General features: G+C 34.6%; 1 protein-coding gene and 2 long non-coding RNA genes across 4 annotated transcripts in view; 2 read left to right on the top strand and 1 right to left on the bottom strand.

The window, feature by feature from the left end:
- The window catches only part of nck2a (NCK adaptor protein 2a), a 59,932-nt gene extending 53,584 nt beyond the window's left edge, over positions 1-6,348 (top strand). Inside the window, exon 4 of the mRNA XM_051072003.1 lies at positions 6,061-6,348. Coding sequence (XP_050927960.1) covers positions 6,061-6,255 — 195 coding nt within the window. The 3' untranslated portion in view covers positions 6,256-6,348. The remainder of the gene's footprint in view (positions 1-6,060) is intronic.
- The window catches only part of LOC108901006 (uncharacterized), a 36,066-nt gene that overhangs the window by 5,205 nt on the left and 3,324 nt on the right, over positions 1-27,537 (bottom strand). Inside the window, exon 5 of one of the 2 annotated variants that reach the window (XR_001963821.2) lies at positions 16,505-16,651. The exons of the other annotated variant lie outside the window; for it this stretch is intronic. This is a non-coding gene — a long non-coding RNA (uncharacterized LOC108901006). Of the gene's footprint in view, positions 1-16,504; positions 16,652-27,537 lie in introns of those variants that run through there. 2 annotated transcript variants of the gene reach the window in all.
- On the top strand, positions 9,670-27,066 carry LOC127142670 (uncharacterized). The gene is made up of 7 exons (XR_007813633.1): positions 9,670-9,841; positions 11,189-11,657; positions 12,199-12,634; positions 13,176-13,611; positions 14,888-15,323; positions 16,517-16,625; positions 26,839-27,066. It is a non-coding gene; the product is annotated as an uncharacterized LOC127142670 (long non-coding RNA).

Raw genomic sequence — 27,537 nt, 5'->3', positions numbered from 1 at the left:
GCGAAAGAATTCAGCAAAGGTCCTATTCATTGTTAAAACTGGGCAGCACTCACCGGTACAACATATTGGCAAGCTAGATTTCCATCTACCTGAATTTTTATATGGCAGCTCTGCTGCTGTGGGTTTGAGAGTGCAGGTTGGATGTGTTGAATGTGAAGTTGTGTAAAGCACTTTTGCCTGTCCTCATATGAAAAAGTGTTATATACCTGCGGTCCAACTTATTTTAAGCTCCATTTCTGGTGCAAACAAGATTCAAGAGGAGGCAAAAACCTGCAGCTGTAAGAAGCTCAAAATGTGGCTACAGTAGTTCAGTCAGAAAGCTCCTAATAAGGGGTTAGATTTGTGCTAGAGCCTCCAAAATCCTCTGTATAAATGATACAGAGCCTGGCAGGTATTAGGGATTTGCAGAGCCACTTTGATTCCAATATGTTGCATGTCAAACCCCCTTCCCATGCTTTTAGTTGGTCCCCCACACACTGAGATACCTCAACAACTATTGGGTAGACAGGAGATTTTGTACAGACATGTATTGTTCAATTACAATGATTTTGAGGGAAATGTCTCAGAAACTATTGGATAGATTACCATGAAATGCGGCATTGACATCCACGTTATCCTCAGGATGAAGTGAAGTCTTTTATAACCTTAACTCTCTATCTAGTTCCATCATCGGGTTTAAATCTAGCTGTATTTATAACTAAATACCTGCAAAACTAATGACACATTCACATCACATAAAGGTATATTCTGAAAAAGCAGTAACTTGACGCTTTAAATGTTTATTCTCGTGCACAGTTTGTGCTGGTTTTGTGTACAAACTTGGCTTTTTTTAGTCCAATTTAAAAACTGATCTCATGGAAAAATATTTTCATTTGTCTCCTTGGGCCTTTTGGCGGGTTTTACACACAGTTATGTGATAAGACATGTGGCTCTTACAGAATATCGAGAACAGAGCGTCACTGCTAGATTTATTTAAAGGGCTACATTCTGTAGCTCATCTGTGATTGACTCAAAGTTCTCTTTTAAATTGCAGCACTCACTGACACAGTGCTAATGCTCCATTTAGGGGCCAGGTTGTGCTTTTTCATTTAGTGCACACACTTAAATGTGTCTGGTGGGTGGGGTGGTATTATGTGGACTCATTTAATACTGTAACTTCCACACTGCCCTCCACTCTAAGCCAGAGAGTGAAGCAATATGCTGCAACATCCAGTCATCGAGGCTTTCATCAACTCACTTCCCTCTGAGTTGAAGTCCTCCGGCGTGAAAGTCTAGTCTCCTTCCACGAGATGAAGAGGTAGGTGAAGGTTTGGAGTGAATGTGTGGGAGGAGAGAATATAGGCCCGCTGCTGCTATAACCACCAGGCCAGTGCCTTGAAGTGGAAATGAGTGGAGAAGAAAGGTGTGTGTGTGCATGCGTGCGTTAAGGTGTTTCTGCTTTGTTCACAAGAAATGTGTCTTTGCTGCCTTTCTGTGTGTCTCTACCCCATGGCAGCAACAGTCTATTTTATTTCTCCTAAGGGATCACCTGAAGTAGGCCCAGGAGTCAACCTTTGTCTCTGGCGTACAGCCAGGAGATCCAGAACCCTCCACCACATACACACAGCGATCAGATATGTAGGATACACACTGCTATCCATAAACATGATCTGCTTATTATTCCTGTCTCATCCCTCGTCTTGGCATTTTTGTCAGCTGTGGCCTCTGATGTGCTTGGTCTACTGTTTGTGTGAGAAACAGCTGCCAAGGGACCCCTTGTCTTTCTTCACTGCTCTCCTCCTCCTCTTCCTCCTCCTCTTTCTGCCAACAAGTTTCATGCTACTCTGTGTGAACCCAGCAGTTTTCCAAACAATGTAAATGTACTATTCAGCAGTGACATTTGTGTGGCATTTCAACGGGCTCTGTGGCACAAACTGGGTGATTAGCTGTCAAGAAACTCACTTCAGTCATTAGTGGCACACATGAGCATATGCTGACACCAGCCTCAGCTGTCAAGTAAATGGTTTAAATGTTGTCAACCGCAGAGTGTATCATTATTATTTTAACACAAATTGGAAGAGGAGACCTCCTTGGTTATGTGCAGCTGAGAGACTTTAGAAACTTAAGGTCTCATTGAAGTGTGCAAACACATGTTTAAAGATATGTCTTTGAAAGTACACGAATTGAAAAGTCAGAGACAGGTAAGGCAGGAGCTGACTTTGATCCTGGATCTGCCTGTCATTATCAAGCCCATGATGCCTGCTCCACTTTTCATTCCCTGTCTACACCACCTATTTTCAGCCTTTTGATTAGTATAGATGTGTATACGGTGTGTAGATTGGTGTCGACAGAATACCAAGTAGATAATGAGCTTTGATTCATGCTGTGAGTAAAAGGACTTGTGGCTCTCAGTCGGAGCGGATGTGTGCAACTCAGGGCTAATTCTATTATTAGAAGTATCGATCTGTCCTCAACCACTGAGATTTCTCATGGGATATTCTGTATCCTTTACTTCTAAAGTAGTTTTTTTTTTTTTTTTTTTGGCTTCTCAGAGCGCATGAGTGCAACTTAGAGGCTCAGTGTCCCGCTGACCTACACAGCTTGATGTCCCTGTGGAGCACAGGCCTTTCCCTGTTTTGCAAAAACCTGCTTTCAGTCATCACAGCCTCTCATCGCTGCTTTGTTACCATTGTTCAAGTGGTATAATCAATATTTTTATAATAACAATGGATCAGATGACTACTTGTGTGTGAAAAGGGTCACTTGTAGTGATGAACTCACACAATTATCACCCAACTCTGCAGTTCACCTCAGCCCTATAGAGCTTTTTAGCATCTCTCAGATAATTGTTTTGATGTTACGGCTCACAACTTTACTGTTTTGGTTCATTCTCATCATTGTCATTAAGCTAATGTTCACTACTGTAGCACCGAACACATTAAGTTAGCAACTAGCTGGTGAACATGTAGTGGCTAGAAACCCAGATGTTTCCCTCATAAATTGGTGGAGTGCAAAACAAAGCTGAAAAGAGAGTGAATATTGGACTTGCTTGATAGGCAACTGCTTGCTAACACAACAAGAAGCCACAAGGACTAAGGTGATAATATGTCAAGCAGAGTTTACGCTAGCCTTTTTTTATGGCCAATATGGTTAATATTCCTAAATTCCAACCATATAGAACAAGTACAGGGCATTTGTTTTGATGAGCCATAAAATAGTCTATGTTTAACCAATGATTAAACACAAATGTTATGATCCAACAAATGTTTATTAAAAGTAGTCTGCACAACTTAACTCCTTGAGAGAAGTTTAGTTTGAAATTTAGGGAGTCAAGCCTAGTCACTTGACCTAACATTCAGTGAATCTCTCATTATTGAAACAGCAGAGGCAAAACCAAACCTTTACATAACTAAGTTTCAATTTAAAAGGATAACTATGATATTTTGAACTTGAGCCTTATTTTTACATGTATTTGAATGTAGTGCTGCCCTGATTGGTTAATTTGTTTGTGTTATAGTGTGATCACTCATTTCATTGTACCACACAACACTAACAAACTAATCAACTGAGGCAGTGGTATTCCAGCAGCTCCTGTGATCTGTTTGGTAAAATTACAGTTTTTTGTCAATGGAATCTGGTAATGATAGTGATGTTTCTGGTTAAACAAAAAGAATCTTACACTTAAATGAAAAATTCTGTCTGTCAATATTAGACTATTAATTTGGCATATTTTCACCAGAAACTTTTGTCATTGATATTTTCATCCAACAGACAAGTGGCCTACATGTGATACTGGCCAAAAGTCAACATATGCTGAAAAGATAGAAAAGTCAATGCGAACTGTTTACTAATCTGTTTGTATCTGTCACCACTCTGCTCTGCTTCTCTTCATGCTGCAGGTTTGGGAAAAACTAAGAGGAAGACAAGTGCCCGTGATGCGTCCCAACACCAAGCTCAGACACAGAGTACCCCTCCAATGGCAGCGGGGGTGGAGGTGTGGGAGGAGGAGCTGCTGAGAGAATCTACGACCTCAACATCCCTGCTGTGGTCAAGTTTGCCTACATGGCAGAGAGGGATGATGAGCTGACCCTGGTCAAGGGCTCCAGGGTCATTGTGATGGAGAAGTGTAGCGACGGCTGGTGGCGGGGCAGCCAGGCAGGCCGTGTGGGCTGGTTTCCCTCCAATTACGTCCAGGAGGAGCTCGGAGGAGCAGATGACAGAGGAGAGGGGGATTCCTCACGGGGTTATGGAGGCTCTCAAGGGACTTTGTTGGCCAATGGGCGCGCAGGCGGCCGTGGTGGAGTGCTCCATTTGGTTCAAACCCTCTACCCCTTCAGCTCTGTAACAGAAGAGGAGCTGAACTTTGAGAAGGGAGAGGTCATGGAGGTGGTGGAGAAGCCTGAAAACGACCCAGAGTGGTGGAGGTGTAAGAACTCACGTGGCATGGTGGGCCTGGTGCCCAAAAACTATGTGATGGTGTTGGATGAGCGGCCTGGCCTGCCCTCCTCTACGTCGGGCTCCCCGCAGAACCGCTTTGTGGTACCGGCACGCTCAGGGAAGTTCGCTGGGAGGGACTGGTACTACGGCAACATCACAAGACACCAGGCTGAGTGTATACTCAATGAGAAAGGAGAGGAGGGTGACTTCCTCATACGAGACAGCGAGTCATCGGTGAGTCTGTGGAGTGAAGTCATGACAGTTGTGAGAAAAAGGGGGCGATTTCAAAATTCCAGCAGAAATTATAATGGTCTTTATAAATAGAAGTTAAAAATTAATTTTTGCATCTTATGGATCAGTATTAATTTTCTAAGAATTAGAAGTTTGATAAATAACCAAGTCAGTGTTTAAGTATTTTTGCTAAAAGTAGTTAATATTTATATATATATTTATGAACTGAATCATTCCTGCTCACGGTGGAGCTACTCTTAAAAAGCAACTTTTAAGTCATCACATGATTATTATGTATGCTCGGAGCAGGAACAGCCAATCAGAAACAAGAATTTAACCCACAGATCACTGTTTAGAAATTAGAAACTAGGGATTGTTTTCATCATCCATTTTTTGCAGAGAAGTTTCTAAATTAATCTAGTAATCATTTTGCCTGCAGTGCAAGGAGACATCCTTGTAAGTCTTGTTTTATCTGACCAGTTGTCTAAAACCCAAAGATGACTATTTACAGGATTTAAAGTGATATAAAACAGAGAAAAGCAGCAAAACCTCACACTGGAAAAGCTGGATCCTGAGAATTTGGGGCATTTTTCTTGAAAGATTAGTGATTAATCAATTATCAAAAAAGATGATTAATTTTGTCTTGATCAGACAATCAACTAATTATACCAGCTCAATTTATAAGTTGATTAAGAAATGATTATCTCTTTATCTCTCTTAAATAGCAGTTTGCATTTGAAAGAAATGACAATCCAATACATAATTGTGATTAAATAATTGAACATTGTCTGAAATGAAAACAAAGCTTAACTGGAGCCAGGAGGAAAATCTGCTGCTAATGGATGAAACACATACAATACAATGCAGCATAAACACATAAATATACAGGAGGAAGAATTTAGTGCACAGCGATGGTTGCATGGAAAGAAAACAAAAGCAACAACAAAACAAAATCAATCCAAAAGAAAGCAGCAGTTGCAAACAATAGGCAAACATTTTGAATTACATAAGTTACATGTATTGCTTCAGATAACTTTTTTCATGTTTAATGCTGTGTTCACAAGTCCATCAAAAACAAACAAAACATATTATAGAAGGTTTTCACCTCGCTGCATCTTAAGAGGTCACGAGTTCTTTTTTTTTTTTTTTTAAATCCATTTAAAAAATAATTTTATGAATAGCTTTCATTCCTAACTTTTGGACTAGGAATAAAAGTGAAGGATTTTGACCCTTTCTGTCCAGGTTTCCCATGCTGCAGTTTGATAAATGTGAGCCCAGATTTTTAAATGTGAGAATATACTGCCCCCTGCTGGCAGGAAGAACTCTGTTTCTAAATGTCATGGCATGCGTTCTCTCTGTCATACTCTCATATTTCTAAACAGATCAACAACTCTTTCTCTCTTTATTTTCCAGCCCAGTGATTTCTCAGTGTCCCTGAAGGCAGTGGGTAAGAATAAGCACTTTAAAGTGCAGCTGTCAGATGGAGTGTACTGTATCGGCCAGCGCAGGTTCAACTCCATGGATGAACTAGTGGAGCATTACAAGAAAGCCCCCATCTTTACCAGCGAACATGGAGAGAAGCTGTACCTGGTCAAAGCGCTGCTGTGATTCACACATCCTCACACCTACACTGGATCTCTCACACACACACACACACACACACACACACACACACACACACACACACACACACACACACAATACTAACGCCACTCCTTAACTGTCTTAACTCAAGCCTTAGCTCTGAACCCTCTCTCTGCAGTGTCTGTACCACATCCAGATGCTCAATCACTCCTCTTAAGTTTTATCTGTCATCTTCTAGCGGCGACCAGGTCAAACACTTTCTAGCTCTACAGCCGAGCAGTCAACCCCATGACTGTGCACTATGACAGCGCATACCCAGCCACTTCCTTCATGTGCAGCACAGTGCATAATGAGCCTCTCTATTCTGGATGTGCTAATGTGCAGTGACCACACTTGCTGCTAACAGAACGCCTGAGGCCTTGTTGGGGGTCAAGCTCTCCTCCTGATGTCATACATAATGCCCACTTACTACCACGCATATTGTAGGTTACACCATTGCTCTTAATCCGCACAGAGGGACAGACATGTAACAGTTTAAAGAAGACTCAAACTTCTGAGGGACCTTAGTCTGGTGTTGTCCTGTCAAATTGCTAGCCATTGTTTTATTTTGTTCATTTGTTGTTGTTTTAAATACCTGTTCCTGAGTTGACTTTTTGTTAATTTAGAGTTAATTTAAATTCCTCTCTGGAGGTTTGAATCATTGCTCTTTCAAACAGTGACTTCACAAAGTGACCAGAATCACTCTCTTGCCTTTTACTCTCCTCTACTTTAATTTTCACCATTCCTCTACATGATTTCTCTCCCCCATTTGAATTTGTGTCTGCTGTGAGTTTTTCAGATTCCCCCTTGTTTCTGTCTCCACAGACCCAGTCATTATTAGTGATGTTATTGAAAAATCTGGATACAGTACTTTCTGTAATACTTCAAAAAGGCAGTGGGGGTGGGGGAGTGTTGATGCAATAGGGGAGAACTCTGAATTCCTGTGGAGTTTGAATGTTTATCAATGTAACCAAATGTGCCACCCTGTACCCATACTACTGGCTCCAGGTCTGCACCGCACTCTCACCATACTTGGCATTCATTCATAGCTCTATGCTCATGCTTTATATTATGAACATGTTCTCCAGGATGTGTCTGTATGTACATGAGGATACTGACTGAGGAATAATAAAAAACCTCTTTGGCAACACTTTTGAAAAAATACACTTGGTCTGCTCCAGCTCCTGTGAATGAACGCAGTTAGAAAAAGTACTTCTCCAGGTGTAGTATTTGTCAAAGATAATTATATCTTGTGATTACAGAGAATTTTGTCTTTTACACAAAAAATCTATACAATTTAGTGATTGACTAGGACCCCAAAAGTACTAGGGAACTAGGGAACTAGGGAACTCTACATTTATGAATCACACATTTAAAAATACTAGTTATTAGTTTATGAAGCCAGTCCAGCAACGCCTATTGGCCGTTTGCTTAACCCCTCTTCTGAACAGCAACTGTCCAGCTGTAGCTGGGCTTGAAACTAGGCACAGCAGGTGCATAGCAGTCGTAACTGAGGGATGTGGGGCTTAACGGACGGTCAGTTCCTAAAAACTGTCATCTTTCACTGTCAAGAAACCAAATATACCGTCTGGTTTATAATGAAAATGATTCTAGTCCTACCAAACATTGTCCTGTTTATTTTCTTTTGCTATGTGCATTTGTTTACCAATGGAAGTGTTGATCATGGGGTCCTCAGCTTTTATATATATCTGAATGTTATTGAGCATTGTTATTTAATTCTTGTCTCCACTGTATGTATATATTCAAAATAAGATGAGGTGCATATATGAATCGCTAAGATCCAACTATGGTACTGTATCACCGACAACGTGATGAGAATTGAAACACTTTTGTTCAATAAAAATTTTTGAAGAATACTAAATTACATGTTGAAATGTGTGACTGGTTAACAGCTTAACTATCTCATGTTAATTAGAGGTGCTTGAGCACCATGATGCTATTCTCTTGAGGGAAAGCTTTCTTAACAGTAAAGCCACAATTTTTGCATTCTTTTTATGTGTAAGACACTTTTGTTCTAGGTGTGTTACATTTAGCAATTCAGGGTGCAGTGTACTCAAGGACACATTGACATGTGGAGGAGCCACAGATGTAGTGCTGGCAGCAACCAGTGCTGCATTTAATAGCCAATATGCTCCAACACCTGAGCTTGCTGACCAATCTGTCATCTAAATCTTTTTACTTTTTCAACCCAAGAAGACAAAAAGCAGCTATCACACCTGAGCACACCTGAAGGGACAGAAGTAACCACTTTTCTTTTGTTGTTATTTGTCTGGCAAGAATTCAGTACATAATACATAGGCTACTGTTTCGATCAGTTTATGCAGCCAGAGTCTAACTGATCTTTGACATCACCTAAGAGAAAATGTTTCTGTCAACTTTTTCCTATGACCAAAACAATACCAAATGCATTTTCCTCATTCATATACCTTTATCTTAAACAGCAACATATTTACTAACAGTATTACATAGCTCATGACCATATAGAGATGTAAAGGACAAGATGCTGCAACGTGCAAAGCACGCCTATAAATGAATCTGGGCTAAATTATACATACAACTTAAAATACAATTTTGTGCGATTCTATCATTGTCAAAGTTCCATTAACACACTTTCCCTCTCTGGTCTATGGGGAAGAGATATAGATATTTAATTAGCTAATTGAACACAAATGTGGGCGATGGAGGAGAAGATGATCAGCATCCCCAGGAATTTTAGGTGGTGGTACTGTAGGTCCCACTTCATTACCAGCACCAACTCCACCCATGAGCTTCTCCATGATGAGTATTTACTGCACTAAGACAATTTAAGTCTTGAATAAATAAATAAATGTGGTTGTTTTGAATAGACAACAGACTTAATAAACTAAAAAGGTGAGATACTGCACAGATCTCCTAAACTACCACATATAAGGTAAATGATTTACGAATTTAAAATACCCTGAACAAAGACTGTTATGGTGGGAGTTATGAAAAATCACCTACAGTGTTATATCCCTGAATTTTGATTAGGCTAATATATTGGTAAAAAGGCACAATCAAATTTGAGACCAAAGACTGACAAGTGACTGATAAATGCAACGTGACTTTTGTGGGCTTTGAAAAGTTTAACAAAGATTAAAACTCGATTGCTTAAAATATAAAATAGAAAGAGTGATAATTGACTGTTTATAGCTGGAGGTGTCCTGTCAACAATTTTACAGGCGTCTTTTTTACAATGGCGGCCTATGGGGAAAATGCTTTTTGGCCCGCAGGGGATTTTTCGTTGCAGCACCGCGAGCAGCCACTGGGGAAAAATGCTGCAAGGCTGAGCGTTGGCACCGTGTGGCTTCGTGTCGTCATCGGTCATGACCTTGTAGGAGGAGCTCCGAGAGGCGGAGAAACAAAGTCGGAAAGCAGACTAAAACCGAGGTCTGAAGTGTTGCCTCGGTTTGTAAGTACTGTTAGAAAACTTAAATACCGAAGAAGCCTGGATACTAAAATAAGCTTTGGAGCCGCTTTTTTTTGGTGAACACGAGTGAGGCTGGACGCTGAATACACCTACAACGCGAAGGTAAGGCAAACTAGCTAGGTGCTAGCTTTATCATTTCCGTTGGCAGCGAGCGTTAGCATTAGCCTTCTCTTTTTTGGCATCTAATGACCTTAATTCCATTTTCAGTCGTTTGTGTTTGTGTTTCCGCGACTGTGGCGTCCCCGACATGACTTGAGGACCCCTAATGTGGACGGGTGAAAACATAACGAGCTCTTGGACGGCAGCGTTAGCATTAGCAGTGAATGGGTCTTTTTTCCCTTTTTGTCGTCGTCTTTATTTGCGTGGGTTAAAGTGTGAGTGTGTTTCTATGACTATAGCGTCCCTGGCATGAGTTGTGGACACCTTACTGAGGCCAGGTAACTGTTTAGTAGTCTGTATGTCTGATTATCATGTCCTTGTGATCATTTTGCGCCTATGCTTGGCAATTTTACATTTATCGCCAGCTTCTTTGTTTCTGTGAACTCAGTTATGTTAAATTCAAGCTTGAGGCTTAACTCTCAAGTTTGAGCCGCAAACATTTTAGTTACTTTGTTGTTGGTTCTTAAGGACGTGTTAATTTTTCTTGTCATATGTGACAATAAACAGTCCATTTTCTGAAACACTCCACTAATATTTGGAGAATGTTCTGGTTCAGCTATAATGATTAGGCGTGTGATGATACACTCTGCTCGCGAGAACGAGATGAGGTTTTAAGACCATTTTAAAGAATCTTCAATGATGTAACTGGAAATATTCTTTTATTTGACTGAAAGTCACAAAATGCCAAACAATGCTGGTGCATTTTAAAATGTCTCATGTGAGTTGTTCATAAGGATGTTAATTTTAACTGCTGGTCAGAGGGTGATTTTAAAAATATCTTTACAGTATATAATGACCAGTTCTACATTTATTTAATCAAAAACAACACAAAACAAAGACATTTTAAGTACGTGTTATTAAGAAGAAGGTTGAAATGTGACATAATGATTCTGTATGTGGCCGTCTGTGGTGGAAGAAATACTCAGACTTTATACTGAAGTAAAACAAACAACACTAGTTAAAATCCTGCATTCAAAAACTGACTTAACTGATAGTGTTTATTATTGTGCAGTTCACAGGAACATACATGATTACTTCAGTGATTAGTTGGTAGACACACAATTAATAATCATTTTACTTCTTCACAAATATTTGTTGTTGTTGGTTCCTCAGGAGGTGATGACAGTCAACTGTTCATTTCCTGAAACAGCCTCTAATGTTTGTTAAATGTTGTGGTTCAGCTGTCACGTTGAATATTTCTCTGTGTTTTCATGGTTAAACTGTTGATGAGGAATAGGTAGTAGTGTACTGATCATGTTCCTTTGTATGTTTCTCTTTGATTTCCTCCAGGTGTCACCACTTCGTCCACCACATGGTCCACAATCACAGAGATGTCGTCCACGATCGCTGAGACATGGTCCATGATCGGAGAGACACTGTTGAGGATGAGGGAGACATCGTCCACGATCAGAGACGCTGTCCATGATCGCAGAGACCTTGTCAAAGATGAGAGAGACGTTGTCCGTGATCAGAGACATTGTCCCATGCTTCGTAGAGACCTTGCGATAGAATCGGCGGAGACGGGGGTCACCGATTTGACGGCATTGCCCGCGATCGTGGAGACATTGTCGATGATCACAGAGACAGCGTCTATGATCTCAGAGACATCGTCCACGATCACAAAGGCATTGTCCACGATCACAGAGACTTTGTCCATAATCTCAGAGACACTGTCCGCGATCACAGAGACGTAGTCCACGATCGCAGAGAATCTTCATACAATGAAGAAGTTCTTTGAGACCAGGACAGAGGCCTCCGGGTAATTCACAAACAGCTTTACATCAACTGTCCAACACCGGGCACTGACATCGTTTATGTTCAGTATTCAGTATATCAGAAAAGTGTAATAATAAAAGTAATCTGATATATAAAAAAGAATGTATAAGTAATCTGTATTAATAGATGTAATGTAGATATAATTAGCAAGATCAGAAGTAAGATGTGATAGTCACAGTAATCTGTTACTAGATGTAGTAACAACCAAAAAAGTTATGCATGTAGAAGTAATATGTAATGGTAAAAGTAATCTAATATTAGAGGGTAACAGTAAAAGTAATCTGTAACATAAAAGCAATGCAGAGGTAATAGTAAACCAAAATAAAAGTTAAAATGTCATGTTATAGTAAGGCATCAAGAATGTTATAAAAATGTCACAGTGTGTAAAAATGTTTTCTGAAATGTTGTGGTTCAGCTGTCACGTTGAATATTTCTCTGTGTTTTCATGGTTAAACTGTTGATGAGGAATAGGTAGTAGTGTACTGATCATGTTCCTTTGTATGTTTCTCTTTGATTTACTCCAGGTGTCATCACTTGGTCCACGGTCGCCGAGACATCGTCCACAGTCGGAGAGACAATGTTGAGGATGAGGGAGACATCGTCCACGATCAGAGACGCTGTCCATGATCGCAGAGACCTTGTCAAAGATGAGAGAGACGTTGTCCGTGATCAGAGACATTGTCCCATGCTTCGTAGAGACCTTGCGATAGAATCGGCGGAGACGGGGGTCACCGATTTGACGGCATTGCCCGCGATCGTGGAGACGTTGTCGATGATCACAGAGACAGCGTCTATGATCTCAGAGACATCGTCCATGATCACAAAGGCATTGTCCACGATCACAGAGACTTTGTCCATAATCTCAGAGACACTGTCCGCGATCACAGAGACGTAGTCCACGATCGCAGAGAATCTTCATACAATGAAGAAGTTCTTTGAGACCAGGACAGAGGCCTCCGGGTAATTCACAAACAGCTTTACATCAACTGTCCAACACCGGGCACTGACATCGTTTATGTTCAGTATTCAGTATATCAGAAAAGTGTAATAATAAAAGTAATCTGATATATAAAAAAGAATGTATAAGTAATCTGTATTAATAGATGTAATGTAGATATAATTAGCAAGATCAGAAGTAAGATGTGATAGTCACAGTAATCTGTTACTAGATGTAGTAACAACCAAAAAAGTTATGCATGTAGAAGTAATATGTAATGGTAAAAGTAATCTAATATTAGAGGGTAACAGTAAAAGTAATCTGTAACATAAAAGCAATGCAGAGGTAATAGTAAACCAAAATAAAAGTTAAAATGTCATGTTATAGTAAGGCATCAAGAATGTTATAAAAATGTCACAGTGTGTAAAAATGTTTTCTGAAATGTTGTGGTTCAGCTGTCACGTTGAATATTTCTCTGTGTTTTCATGGTTAAACTGTTGATGAGGAATAGGTAGTAGTGTACTGATCATGTTCCTTTGTATGTTTCTCTTTGATTTACTCCAGGTGTCATCACTTGGTCCACGGTCGCCGAGACATCGTCCACAGTCGGAGAGACAATGTTGAGGATGAGGGAGACATCGTCCACGATCAGAGACGCTGTCCATGATCGCAGAGACCTTGTCAAAGATGAGAGAGACGTTGTCCGTGATCAGAGACATTGTCCCATGCTTCGTAGAGACCTTGCGATAGAATCGGCGGAGACGGGGGTCACCGATTTGACGGCATTGCCCGCGATCGTGGAGACGTTGTCGATGATCACAGAGACAGCGTCTATGATCTCAGAGACATCGTCCACGATCACAAAGGCATTGTCCACGATCACAGAGACTTTGTCCATAATCTCAGAGACACTGTCCGCGATCACAGAGACGTAGTCCACGATCGCAGAGAATCTTCATACAATGAAGAAGTTCTTTGAGACTAGGACAGAGGCCTCCAGGTAATTCACAAACAGCTTTACATCAACTGTCCAACACAGAGCACTGACATTAAATTGTTTATGTTCTGTATTGAGTATATCAGTAAAGCGTAATAGTAGAATTAATCAGCAATATAAAAATAATGTATAAGTAACATGTATTAATAGAAGTAATGTAAAAGTAATTAGCAATATCAGAAGTAAGATGTAACTGTCAAACTAATCTGTTACTAGATGCAGTTTGTAATAGTAAACATTTTCTGTAAATTTAGATGTAATATGTAAAAAGAAAAGTATAATGTAATGGTAAACGTAATCTTATATTAGAGGTAACAGTAAAAGTAATCTAATATAAAAGCAATGCAGAAGTAATAGTAATCCAAAATAGAAGCAAAATGTCACATTACAGTAAGACATCAAAAATGTCACAGTACAGTATGTGGTCCAAAATGTCAAATGCCACACTATAGTAAAGCATCAAAAATGTCATAGTAAGGTATAAAAATGTCAAATGTTATTGTTAAGGATCAATCAAAATAGGACTGAAAAATATCTTGACTTCAGTTTGATTGCACATGATCAGAAAATATTAATTATGTGTATGTGCTAGACATACTAGACTACACTGTGCAAAACAATATCAATTCTACAAATAAAATCTTGGAGTGAGTTGTTCATCAGTGTGTTAATTGTAACTGTTGGTCAGAGGGTTATTTTAAAAATATCTTTACAGTTTATGACGACCAGTTCTACACTTAATTACTCAAAATTTTTCACATAAGCAGTTGTTAAGACTTCTATAAATTTGGTTGTTATTCATTAAGCAAAAACAACACAAAACAAAGACATTTTAAGTACGTGTTATTAAGAAGAAGGTTGAAATGTGACATAATGATTCTGTATGTGGCCGTCTGTGGTGGAAGAAATACTCAGACTTTATACTGAAGTAAAACAAACAACACTAGTTAAAATCCTGCATTCAAAAACTGACTTAACTGATAGTGTTTATTATTGTGCAGTTCACAGGAACATACATGATTACTTCAGTGATTAGTTGGTAGACACACAATTAATAATCATTTTACTTCTTCACAAATATTTGTTGTTGTTGGTTCCTCAGGAGGTGATGACAGTCAACTGTTCATTTCCTGAAACAGCCTCTAATGTTTGTTAAATGTTGTGGTTCAGCTGTCACGTTGAATATTTCTCTGTGTTTTCATGGTTAAACTGTTGATGAGGAATAGGTAGTAGTGTACTGATCATGTTTCTTTGTATGTTTCTCTTTGATTTACTCCAGGTGTCATCACTTGGTCCACGGTCGCCGAGACATCGTCCACAGTCGGAGAGACAATGTTGAGGATGAGGGAGACATCGTCCACGATCAGAGACGCTGTCCATGATCGCAGAGACCTTGTCAAAGATGAGAGAGACGTTGTCCGTGATCAGAGACATTGTCCCATGCTTCGTAGAGACCTTGCGATAGAATCGGCGGAGACGGGGGTCACCGATTTGACGGCATTGCCCGCGATCGTGGAGACGTTGTCGATGATCACAGAGACAGCGTCTATGATCTCAGAGACATCGTCCACGATCACAAAGGCATTGTCCACGATCACAGAGACTTTGTCCATAATCTCAGAGACACTGTCCGCGATCACAGAGACGTAGTCCACGATCGCAGAGAATCTTCATACAATGAAGAAGTTCTTTGAGACTAGGACAGAGGCCTCCAGGTAATTCACAAACAGCTTTACATCAACTGTCCAACACAGAGCACTGACATTAAATTGTTTATGTTCTGTATTGAGTATATCAGTAAAGCGTAATAGTAGAATTAATCAGCAATATAAAAATAATGTATAAGTAACATGTATTAATAGAAGTAATGTAAAAGTAATTAGCAACATCAGAAGTAAGATGTAATAGTCGAAGTAATCTGTTACTAGATGTAGTTTGCAGCAGTAAAAGTTATCTGTAAATTTAGAAGTAATATTTAATAAGAAGAGTATTATGTAATGGTTACAGTAACGTAATACTAGAGTTACGATTAAAAGTAATCAGTAATATAAAGGCAATGCAAGAGTAATCCAAAATAGCAGTAAAAATGTCTTGTTATAGTAAGATGTCAAAAATGTCATAGTTTAGTCAGGCATAAAAATATGAAATGTTATTGTTAAGGATCAATCAAAATAGGATTGAAAAATAGCTTAACTTCAGTTTGATCCCACATGATCAGAAATTCTTAGTTATGTGTATGTGCTAGACACACTAGACTACACCATACAAAACTATCAATTCTACAAATAAAATATTGGAGTGAGTTGTTCATGAGTGTGTTAATTTTAACTGTTGGTCAGGGGGTGATTTTAAAAATATCTTTACAGTTTATAATGACCAGTTCTACACTTACTTACTTTTTTCACTTATTTCCTATTAAGATCTTTGTATATTTGGTTGTTATTCGTTAAATGAAAACAACACAAAACAAAGACATTTTAAATATGTGTTATTAAGAAGAAGGTTGAAATGTGAAATAATGATTCTGTATGTGAACGTCTGTGGTGGAAGAAATACTCAGATTTTTTACTGAAGTTTAATAAACAACACTAGTTAAAATCCTGCATTCAAAAATTAACTGATAGTGTTTATTATTCTTGTGCCGTTCACAGTAACAGACATTGCTTGATAGTCACACAATCAATAATCATTTGACTTTTTCCCAAATATTTGTTGTTGTTGGTTCTTCAGGAGGTGATGACAGTCAACTGTTGGATTTTCTGAAACAGCCTCTAATGTTCGTTAAATTTTGTGGTTCAGCTGTAATATTGAATATTTATCTGCGTTTTCATGGTTAAACTGTTGATGAGGAATAGGTAGTAGTGTATTGATCATTTTCCTTTGTATGTTTCTCTTTGATTTCCTCTAGGTGTCACCACTTCATCCATGACATTGTCCATGATCGATGAGATGTTGTCCACTATCACAGACTGTCTTCATACAATGACGTTCTTTGAGACCAGGACAGAAGACTCCAGGTAATCCACGAGCATTTTAACATCAACTGTCCAACACAGAGCCATTGACATTCAATTTTTTATGTTCAGCATTCAGTAAATTAGAAAAGGGCAATAATAAAAGTAATCTGGAATATAAAAATAATCTTTAAGTAAATTGTATTAATAGAAGTAATGTAAAAGAAATTAGCAATGTCAGAAGTAAGATGTAATAGACTAATCTGTTACTCGATGTAGTTTGGAACAGTAAAGGTTATCTGTATATTTATAATTAATACGTATTAAGCAAAGTATTATGTAATATTAGAGGTAACAGTAAAACTAATGTGATATAACAGCAATACAGAAAAAAGAGTACTCCAAAATAGAAGTAAAAATTCAATTCAATTTTATTTATATAGCGCCATATCACAACAAAAGTCATCTCAAGGCACTTTTCATATAGAGCAGGTCTAGACCATACTCTTTAAAATAGGTATTTACAGAGAGAGACCCAACAAATCCCACCATGAGCAAGCACTAGGCGACAGTGGTAAGGAAAAACTTCCATTTAAGAGGCAGAAACCTCGAGCAGAACCGGACTCAGGGTGGAAAAATGTCTCTTATACTAAAACATCAAGAATGCACAGTGTAGTGAAGCATTAAAAAATAGTATGTCGTCAAAAATCATGAAAAAATGTCAGTATAGTATGTCGTCAAAAATGATGGAAAAATGTCATAGTATAGTATGTCATCCAAAATCTTGAAAAAAAGTCTGTATAGTATGTCGTCAAAAACGGTCAAAAAATGTCATTGTATAGTATGGCGCCAAAAATCATGAAAAAATGTCATAGTATAGTATGTCGTCAAAAGTCATGAAAAAATGTCATAGTATAGTATGTCGTCAAAGATGGTAAAAAAGTCATATTATAGTATGTTGTCAAAAATCATGAAAAAATGTCATAGTATACTAAATGGTCAAAAATCATGAAAAAAAGTCATAGTATAGTATGTCGTCAAAAATCATGAAAAAATGTCATAGTATAGTATGTTGTCAAAAGTCATGAAAAAATGTCATAGTATAGTATGGTGTCAAAAATCATGGAAAAATGTCATAGTATAGTATGTCATCCAAAATCATGACAAAATGTCATAGTATAGTATGTCGTCAAAGATGGTAAAAAAGTCATATTATACTATGTTGTCAAAAATCATGAAAAAATGTCATAATATAGTATGTCATCCAAAATCATGAAAAAATGTCATAGTATACTAAATGGTCAAAAATCATGAAAAAAAGTCATAGTATAGTATGTCGTCAAAAATCATGAAAAAATGTCATAGTATAGTATGTCGTCAACAATCATGAAAAAAAGTCATAGTATAGTATGTCGTCAAAAATCATGAAAAAATGTCATAGTATAGTATGGTGTCAAAAATCATGAAAAAATGTCATAGTATAGTATGTCGTCAAAAGTCATGAAAAAATGTCATAGTATAGTATGTTGTCAAAAATCATGAAAAAATGTCATAGTATAGTATGGTGTCAAAAATCATGAAAAAATGTCATAGTATACTAAATGGTCAAAAATCATGACAAAATGTCATAGTATAGTGTGGTGTCAAAAATGATGGAAAAATGTCATAGTATAGTATGTCATCAAAAATCTTGGAAAAAAGTCTGTATAGTATGTCTTCAAAAACGGTCAAAAAATGTCATTGTGTAGTATGACGCCAAAAATCATGAAAAAATGTCATAGTATAGTATGGCGTCAAAAATCATGAAAAAATGTCATAATATAGTATGGGGTCAAAAATCGTGAAAAAATGTCAGTAGAGTATAGGGTCAAAAACGGTCCAAAAATGTCATTGTATAGTATGTTGTCAAAAAACATTAAAAAAAGTCATAGTATAGTATTGGGTCAAGAACGGTCAAAAAAAGTTATAGTATGTCATCAAAAATCATGACAAAAAAAAGTCATATTATAGTATGTTGTCAAAAATCATGAAAAAAAAGTCATAGTATAGTATATCGTCAAAAAACATGAAAAAAATGTCATAGTATAGTATGTCATCAAAAGTCATGAAAAAATGTCATAGTATAGTATGTCGTCAAAAGTCATGAAAAAATGTCATAGTATACTAAATGGTCAAAAATCATGAAAAAAAGTCATAGTATAGTATGTCGTCAAAAATCATGAAAAAATGTCATAGTGTAGTATGTCGTCAAAAAATGTCATCGTATAGTATGTTGTCCAAAATCATGAAAAAATGTCATAGTATAGTATGTCGTCAAAAATCATGAAAAAATGTCATAGTATAGTATGTCATCTAAAATCATGACAAAATGTCATAGTATAGTATGGTGTCAAAAATCATGACAAAATGTCATAGTATGTCATCAAAAATCTTGAAAAAAAGTCTGTATAGTATGTTGTCAAAAACGGTCAAAAAATGTCATTGTATAGTATGGCGCCAAAAATCATGAAAAAATGTCATAGTATAGTATGTCGTCAAAAATCATGAAAAAATGTCATAGTATAGTATGGTGTCAAAAATCATGAAAAAAAGTCATAGTATAGTATGTCGTCAAAAGTCATGAAAAAATGTCATAGTATAGTATGTCGTCAAAAATCATGAAAAAATGTCATAGTATAGTATGGTGTCAAAAATGATGGAAAAATGTCATAGTATAGTATGTCGTCAAAAATCATGAAAAAAAGTCATAGTATGTTGTCAAAAATCATGAAAAAATGTCATAGTATACTAAATGGTCAAAAATCATGAAAAAAAGTCATAGTATAGTATGTCGTCAAAAAATGTCATAGTATAGTATGGTGTCAAAAATCATGAAAAAAAGTCATAGTATAGTATGTCGTCAACAATCATGAAAAAAAGTCATAGTATAGTATGTCGTCAAAAATCATGAAAAAATGTCATAGTATAGTATGGTGTCAAAAATCATGAAAAAAAGTCATAGTATAGTATGTCGTCAAAAGTCATGAAAAAATGTCATAGTATAGTATGTCGTCAAAAATCATGAAAAAATGTCATAGTATAGTATGGTGTCAAAAATGATGGAAAAATGTCATAGTATAGTATGTCGTCAAAAATCATGAAAAAAAGTCATAGTATACTAAATGGTCAAAAATCATGAAAAAAAGTCATATTATAGTATGTCAACCAAAATCATGAAAAAATGTCATAGTATACTAAATGGTCAAAAATCATGAAAAAAAGTCATATTATAGTATGTCGTCAAAAATCATGAAAAAATGTCATAGTATAGTATGTCGTCAACAATCATGAAAAAAAGTCATAGTATAGTATGTCATCCAAAATCATGACAAAATGTCATAGTATAGTATGGTGTCAAAAATCATGAAAAAAATGTCATTGTATAGTATGTCATCAAAAATCTTGAAAAAAAGTCTGTATAGTATGTCGTCAAAAACGGTCAAAAAATGTCATTGTATAGTATGGCACCAAAAATCATGAAAAAATGTCATAGTATAGTATGGTGTCAAAAATCATGAAAAAATGTCATAGTATAGTATGTCGTCAAAAATCATGAAAAAATGTCATAGTATAGTATGTCGTCAAAGATGGTAAAAAAGTCATATTATAGTATGTTGTCAAAAATCATGAAAAAATGTCATAGTATACTAAATGGTCAAAAATCATGAAAAAAAGTCATAGTATAGTATGTCGTCAAAAGTCATGAAAAAATGTCATAGTATAGTATGTCGTCAAAAATCATGAAAAAAAGTCATAGTATAGTATGGTGTCAAAAATCATGAAAAAAAGTCATAGTATAGTATGTCGTCAACAATCATGAAAAAAAGTCATAGTATAGTATGTCGTCAAAAAATCATGAAAAAAAGTCATAGTATAGTTGTCAAAAATCATGAAAAAATGTCATAGTATACTAAATGGTCAAAAATCATGAAAAAATGTCATAGTATAGTATGTTGTCCAAAATCATGAAAAAAAGTCATAGCATAGTATGTCGTCAAAAAAAATGTCATCGTATAGTATGTCGTCAAAAATCATGAAAAAATGTCATAGTATAGTATGTCGTCAAAAATCATGAAAAACAAAAATGTCATAGTATAGACTAAATGGTCAAAAATCATGAAAAAAAGTCATATTTATATGTATGTCATAGCCAAAAATCATGAAAAAAATGTCAATAGTATACTAAATGGTCAAAAATCATGAAAAAAAGTCATATTATAGTATGTCGTCAAAAATCATGGAAAAAATGTCATAGTATAGTATGTCGTCAACAAATCATGAAAAAATGTCATAGTATAGTATGTCATCCAAAATCATGACAAAATGTCATAGTAATAGTATGGTGTCAAAAATCATGAAAAAAATGTCATTGTATAGTATGTCATCAAAAATCTTGAAAAAAAGTCTGTATAGTATGTCGTCAAAAACGGTCAAAAAATGTCATTGTATAGTATGGCGCCAAAAATCATGAAAAAATGTCATAGTATAGTATGTCGTCAAAAAGTCATGAAAAAATGTCATAGTATAGTATGTCATCCAAAAATCATGACAAAAATGTCATAGTATAGTATGGTGTCAAAAATCATGAAAAAAATGTCATATGTATAGTATGTCATCAAAATCTTGAAAAAAAGTCTGTATAGTATGTCGTCAAAAACGTCAAAAAAATGTCATTGTATAGTATGGCGCCAAAAATCATGAAAAAATGTCATAGTATAGTATGTCGTCAAAGATGGTAAAAAAGTCATAGTATGTTGTCAAAATCATGAAAAAATGTCATAGTATAGCTAAATGTGTCAAAAATCATGAAAAAAAGTCATAGTATAGTATGTCGTCAAAAATCATGAAAAAATGTCATAGTATAGTATGTCGTCAACAATCATGAAAAAAAGTCATAGTATAGTATGTCGTCAAAAATCATGAAAAAATGTCATAGTATAGTATGGTGTCAAAAATCATGAAAAAAAGTCATAGTATAGTATGTCGTCAACAATCATGAAAAAAAGTCATAGTATAGTATGTCGTCAAAAATCATGAAAAAATGTCATAGTATAGTATAGTGTCAAAAATCATGAAAAAAAGTCATAGTATAGTATGTCGTCAAAAATCATGAAAAAATGTCATAGTATACTAAATGGTCAAAAATCATGAAAAAAAGTCATAGTATAGTATGTCGTCAAAAATCATGAAAAAAAAGTCATAGTATGTTGTCCAAAAATCATGAAAAAATGTCATAGTATAGTATGTCATCCCAAAATCATGACAAAATGTCATAGTATAGTATGGTGTCCAAAAATCATGAAAAAAAATGTCATTGTGTAGTATGTCATCAAAAATCTTGAAAAAAAGTCTGTATAGTATGTCGTCAAAAACGGTGAAAAAATGTCAGTATAGTATGGTGTCAAAAATCATGGAAAAATGTCATAGTATAGTATGGTGTCAAAAATCATGAAAAAATGTCATAGTATACTAAATGGTCAAAAATCATGAAAAAAAGTCATAGTATAGTATGTCGTCAAAAATCATGAAAAAATGTCATAGTATAGTATGGTGTCAAAAATCATGGAAAAATGTCATAGTATAGTATGTCGTCAAAAGTCATGAAAAAATGTCATAGTATAGTATGTCGTCAAAGATGGTAAAAAAGTCATATTATAGTATGTTGTCAAAAATCATGAAAAAATGTCATAGTATACTAAATGGTCAAAAATCATGAAAAAAGTCATAGTATAGTATGTCGTCAAAAATGATGGAAAAATGTCATAGTATAGTATGTCATCCAAAATCATGACAAAATGTCATAGTATAGTATGGCGCCAAAAATCATGAAAAAAAGTCATAGTATAGTATGTCGTCAAAAATCATGAAAAAATGTCATAGTATAGTATGTCGTCAACAATCATGAAAAAAAGTCATAGTATAGTATGTCGTCAAAAGTCATGAAAAAATGTCATAGTATAGTATGGTGTCAAAAATCATGGAAAAATCATAGTATAGTATGTCGTCAAAAATCATGAAAAAATGTCATAGTATAGTATGGTGTCAAAAATGATGGAAAAATGTCATAGTATAGTAATGATCGTCAAAAATCATGAAAAAAAGTCATAGTATAGTATGTCATCAAAAATCATGAAAAATGTCATAGTATAGTATGGTGTCAAAAATGATGGAAAAATGTCATAGTATAGTATGTCGTCAAAATCATGAAAAAAGTCATATTATGTTGTCAAAAATCATGAAAAAATGTCATAGTATACTAAATGGTCAAAAATCATGAAAAAAAGTCATAGTATAGTATGTCGTCAAAAATCATGAAAAAATGTCATAGTATAGTATGTCATCCAAAATCATGACAAAATGTCATTGTATAGTATGTCATCAAAATCTTGAAAAAAGTCTGTATAGTATGTCGTCAAAAACGGTCAAAAAATGTCATTGTATAGTATGTCATCAAAATCTTGAAAAAAAAGTCTGTATAGTATGTCGTCAAAAACGGTCAAAAAATGTCATTGTATAGTATGGCGCCAAAAATCATGAAAAAAAGTCATAGTATAGTATGTTTGTCAAAAGTCATGAAAAAATGTCATAGTATAGTATGGTGTCAAAAATCATGGAAAAATGTCATAGTATAGTATGTCGTCAAAAAGTCATGAAAAAATGTCATAGTATAGTATGTCGTCAAAGATGGTAAAAAAGTCATAGTATGTTGTCAAAAATCATGAAAAAATGTCATAGTATACTAAATGGTCAAAAATCATGAAAAAAAGTCATAGTATAGTATGTCGTCAACAATCATGAAAAAAAGTCATAGTATAGTATGTCGTCAAAATCATGAAAAAATGTCATAGTATAGTATGGTGTCAAAAATCATGGAAAATGTCATAGTATAGTATGTCGTCAAAAGTCATGAAAAAATGTCATAGTATAGTATGTCGTCAAAGATGGTAAAAAAGTCATAGTATGTTGTCAAAAATCATGAAAAAATGTCATAGTATACTAAATGGTCAAAAATCATGAAAAAAAGTCATAGTATAGTATGTCGTCAAAAATCATGAAAAAATGTCATAGTATAGTATGTCGTCAACAATCATGAAAAAAAGTCATAGTATAGTATGTCGTCAAAATCATGAAAAAATGTCATAGTATAGTATGGTGTCAAAAATCATGAAAAAAAGTCATAGTATAGTATGTCGTCAACAATCATGAAAAAAAGTCATAGTATAGTATGTCGTCAAAAATCATGAAAAAATGTCATAGTATAGTATAGTGTCAAAAATCATGAAAAAAAGTCATAGTATAGTATGTCGTCAAAAATCATGAAAAAATGTCATAGTATACTAAATGGTCAAAAATCATGAAAAAAAGTCATAGTATAGTATGTCGTCAAAAATCATGAAAAAAAGTCATAGTATGTTGTCAAAAATCATGAAAAAATGTCATAGTATAGTATGTCATCCAAAATCATGACAAAATGTCATAGTATAGTATGGTGTCAAAAATCATGAAAAAAATGTCATTGTGTAGTATGTCATCAAAATCTTGAAAAAAAGTCTGTATAGTATGTCGTCAAAAACGGTGAAAAAATGTCAGTATAGTATGGTGTCAAAAATCATGAAAAAATGTCATAGTATAGTATGGTGTCAAAAATCATGAAAAAATGTCATAGTATACTAAATGGTCAAAAATCATGAAAAAAAGTCATAGTATAGTATGTCGTCAAAAATCATGAAAAAATGTCATAGTATAGTATGGTGTCAAAAATCATGGAAAAATGTCATAGTATAGTATGTCGTCAAAAGTCATGAAAAATGTCATAGTATAGTATGTCGTCAAAGATGGTAAAAAAGTCATATTATAGTATGTTGTCAAAAATCATGAAAAAATGTCATAGTATACTAAATGGTCAAAAATCATGAAAAAAGTCATAGTATAGTATGTCGTCAAAAATGATGGAAAAATGTCATAGTATAGTATGTCATCCAAAATCATGACAAAATGTCATAGTATAGTATGGCGCCAAAAATCATGAAAAAAAGTCATAGTATAGTATGTCGTCAAAAATCATGAAAAAATGTCATAGTATAGTATGTCGTCAACAATCATGAAAAAAAGTCATAGTATAGTATGTCGTCAAAAGTCATGAAAAAATGTCATAGTATAGTATGGTGTCAAAAATCATGGAAAAAAGTCATAGTATAGTATGTCGTCAAAAATCATGAAAAAATGTCATAGTATAGTATGGTGTCAAAAATGATGGAAAAATGTCATAGTATAGTATGTCGTCAAAAATCATGAAAAAAAGTCATAGTATAGTATGTCATCAAAAATCATGAAAAAATGTCATAGTATAGTATGGTGTCAAAAATGATGGAAAAATGTCATAGTATAGTATGTCGTCAAAAATCATGAAAAAAAGTCATATTATGTTGTCAAAAATCATGAAAAAATGTCATAGTATACTAAATGGTCAAAAATCATGAAAAAAAGTCATAGTATAGTATGTCGTCAAAAATCATGAAAAAATGTCATAGTATAGTATGTCATCCAAAATCATGACAAAATGTCATTGTATAGTATGTCATCAAAAATCTTGAAAAAAAGTCTGTATAGTATGTCGTCAAAAACGGTCAAAAAATGTCATTGTATAGTATGTCATCAAAAATCTTTGAAAAAAAGTCTGTATAGTATGTCGTCAAAAACGGTCAAAAAATGTCATTGTATAGTATGGCGCCAAAAATCATGAAAAAAAGTCATAGTATAGTATGTTGTCAAAAGTCATGAAAAAATGTCATAGTATAGTATGGTGTCAAAAATCATGGAAAAATGTCATAGTATAGTATGTCGTCAAAAGTCATGAAAAAATGTCATAGTATAGTATGTCGTCAAAGATGGTAAAAAAGTCATAGTATGTTGTCAAAAATCATGAAAAAATGTCATAGTATACTAAATGGTCAAAAATCATGAAAAAAAGTCATAGTATAGTATGTCGTCAAAAATCATGAAAAAATGTCATAGTATAGTATGTCGTCAACAATCATGAAAAAAAGTCATAGTATAGTATGTCGTCAAAAATCATGAAAAAATGTCATAGTATAGTATGGTGTCAAAAATCATGGAAAAATGTCATAGTATAGTATGTCGTCAAAGATGGTAAAAAAGTCATATTATAGTATGTTGTCAAAAATCATGAAAAAATGTCATAGTATACTAAATGGTCAAAAATCATGAAAAAAGTCATAGTATAGTATGTCGTCAAAAATCATGAAAAAATGTCATAGCATAGTATGTCGTCAAAAAATGTCATCGTATAGTATGTTGTCCAAAATCATGAAAAAAAGTCATAGTATAGTATGTCATCCAAAATCATGACAAAATGTCATAGTATAGTATGGTGTCAAAAATCATGAAAAAATGTCAGTATATAGTATGTCGTCAAAAAATGTCAGTATATGTTGTCAAAAATCATGAAAAAATGTCATAGTGTAGTATGTTGTCAAAAATTATGAAAAAATGTCAGTATATAGTATGTCGTGAAAAGTCATGGAAAAAAGTCATAGTATAGTATGTCATCAAAAATCATGGAAAAAAGTCAGTATATAGTATGGTGTCACAAATCATGAAAAAATGTCAGTGTAGTATGTCGTCAAAAATCTTGAAAAAAAGTCATAGTATCATATGTCGTCAAAAGTCATGAAAAAATGTCAGTATACTAAATGGTCAAAAATCATGAAAAAAAAGTCATAGTGTAGTATGTCATCAAAAAATGTCAATATAGTATGTCGTCAAAAATCATGAAAAAAAGTCATAGTATAGAATGTCATCCAAAATCATGACAAAATGTCATAGTATAGTATGTCATCAAAAATCATGACAAAATTTCATAGTATGTCATCAAAAATCTTGAAAAAATGTCATAGTATAGTATGTCGTCAAAAATCATGAAAAAAATGTCATAGTATAGTATGGCGCCAAAAATCATGAAAAAATGTCAGTATATAGTATGTTGTCAAAAAATGTCAGTATATGTTGTCAAAAATCATGAAAAAATGTCATAGTATAGTATGTCATCAAAAATCATGGAAAAAAGTCATAGTATAGTATAGGGTCAGAAATGGTCAAAAAATGTCATAGTATAGTATGACTGTAGAAAAACACATTACAATATGTGATACTGACTGAATTGAAAAAAGTTTAGTTATTTAAGTTTAGTCATTAACCAATGTTCTTGTTTCTACAGGATGAGAAGACAACAGCAGCTGAAGACCCTGACGTGGATGAAGAAAGTGTTACTAAGCGGTTAATTAAAGACCTCCACCATCTAACTGCTGTAAACCGTGTTGGTTTCCTGTTGTTCAAGTGAAAACACTTTTTCTCTACTATCTGTAATGTAGTCATAGGCACATTTTCAAGGACTAATATGTATAAAACACAAATGTCTGTCATTATCTTTGCAGTGATTTGTTGTCTGGAATGAAATCATTAAAAGTGTTTTTTTAAACTTTTGTGTCTCATTTCATTGCATTTTATCTCAAGAAAAATTTCATGATTCTCATGTTTTAATTTTTAAACCTATATTTAGAAAATATATATTTTTAAGTTTTTATAGTTTTACACTTAACTCATAAAAGGTTTTACACTCATTGTTCAGACATTATTTTAATTAGCTTTAGTTTAGTTTCATACTTTCATATCTTTTTTTAAAAAAGGTTTTATACTTGGTTTTTAAAATATATTTTTCCTTTTCCTTTTTTTTTTCTTTTTATCCTTAATATTTAAAGGTTTTCATTTATTAAAAGGGTTCCTATTGTATTATATTCCAAACTAAGGTTTTATATTTTCTGTTTTGTACATGTATTTTGTTATACATATTTTTTGACTATTTGCAGCTACACTGTTGAAAGATACTAATTAAAACTGATAAGTTACAGCAGCTTTA

Source organism: Lates calcarifer, linkage group LG1 (genome assembly GCF_001640805.2).
Source record: "Lates calcarifer isolate ASB-BC8 linkage group LG1, TLL_Latcal_v3, whole genome shotgun sequence".
Lineage (NCBI taxonomy): Eukaryota > Metazoa > Chordata > Actinopteri > Centropomidae > Lates > Lates calcarifer.
This window is presented reverse-complemented; position numbering and strand designations above follow the sequence as displayed.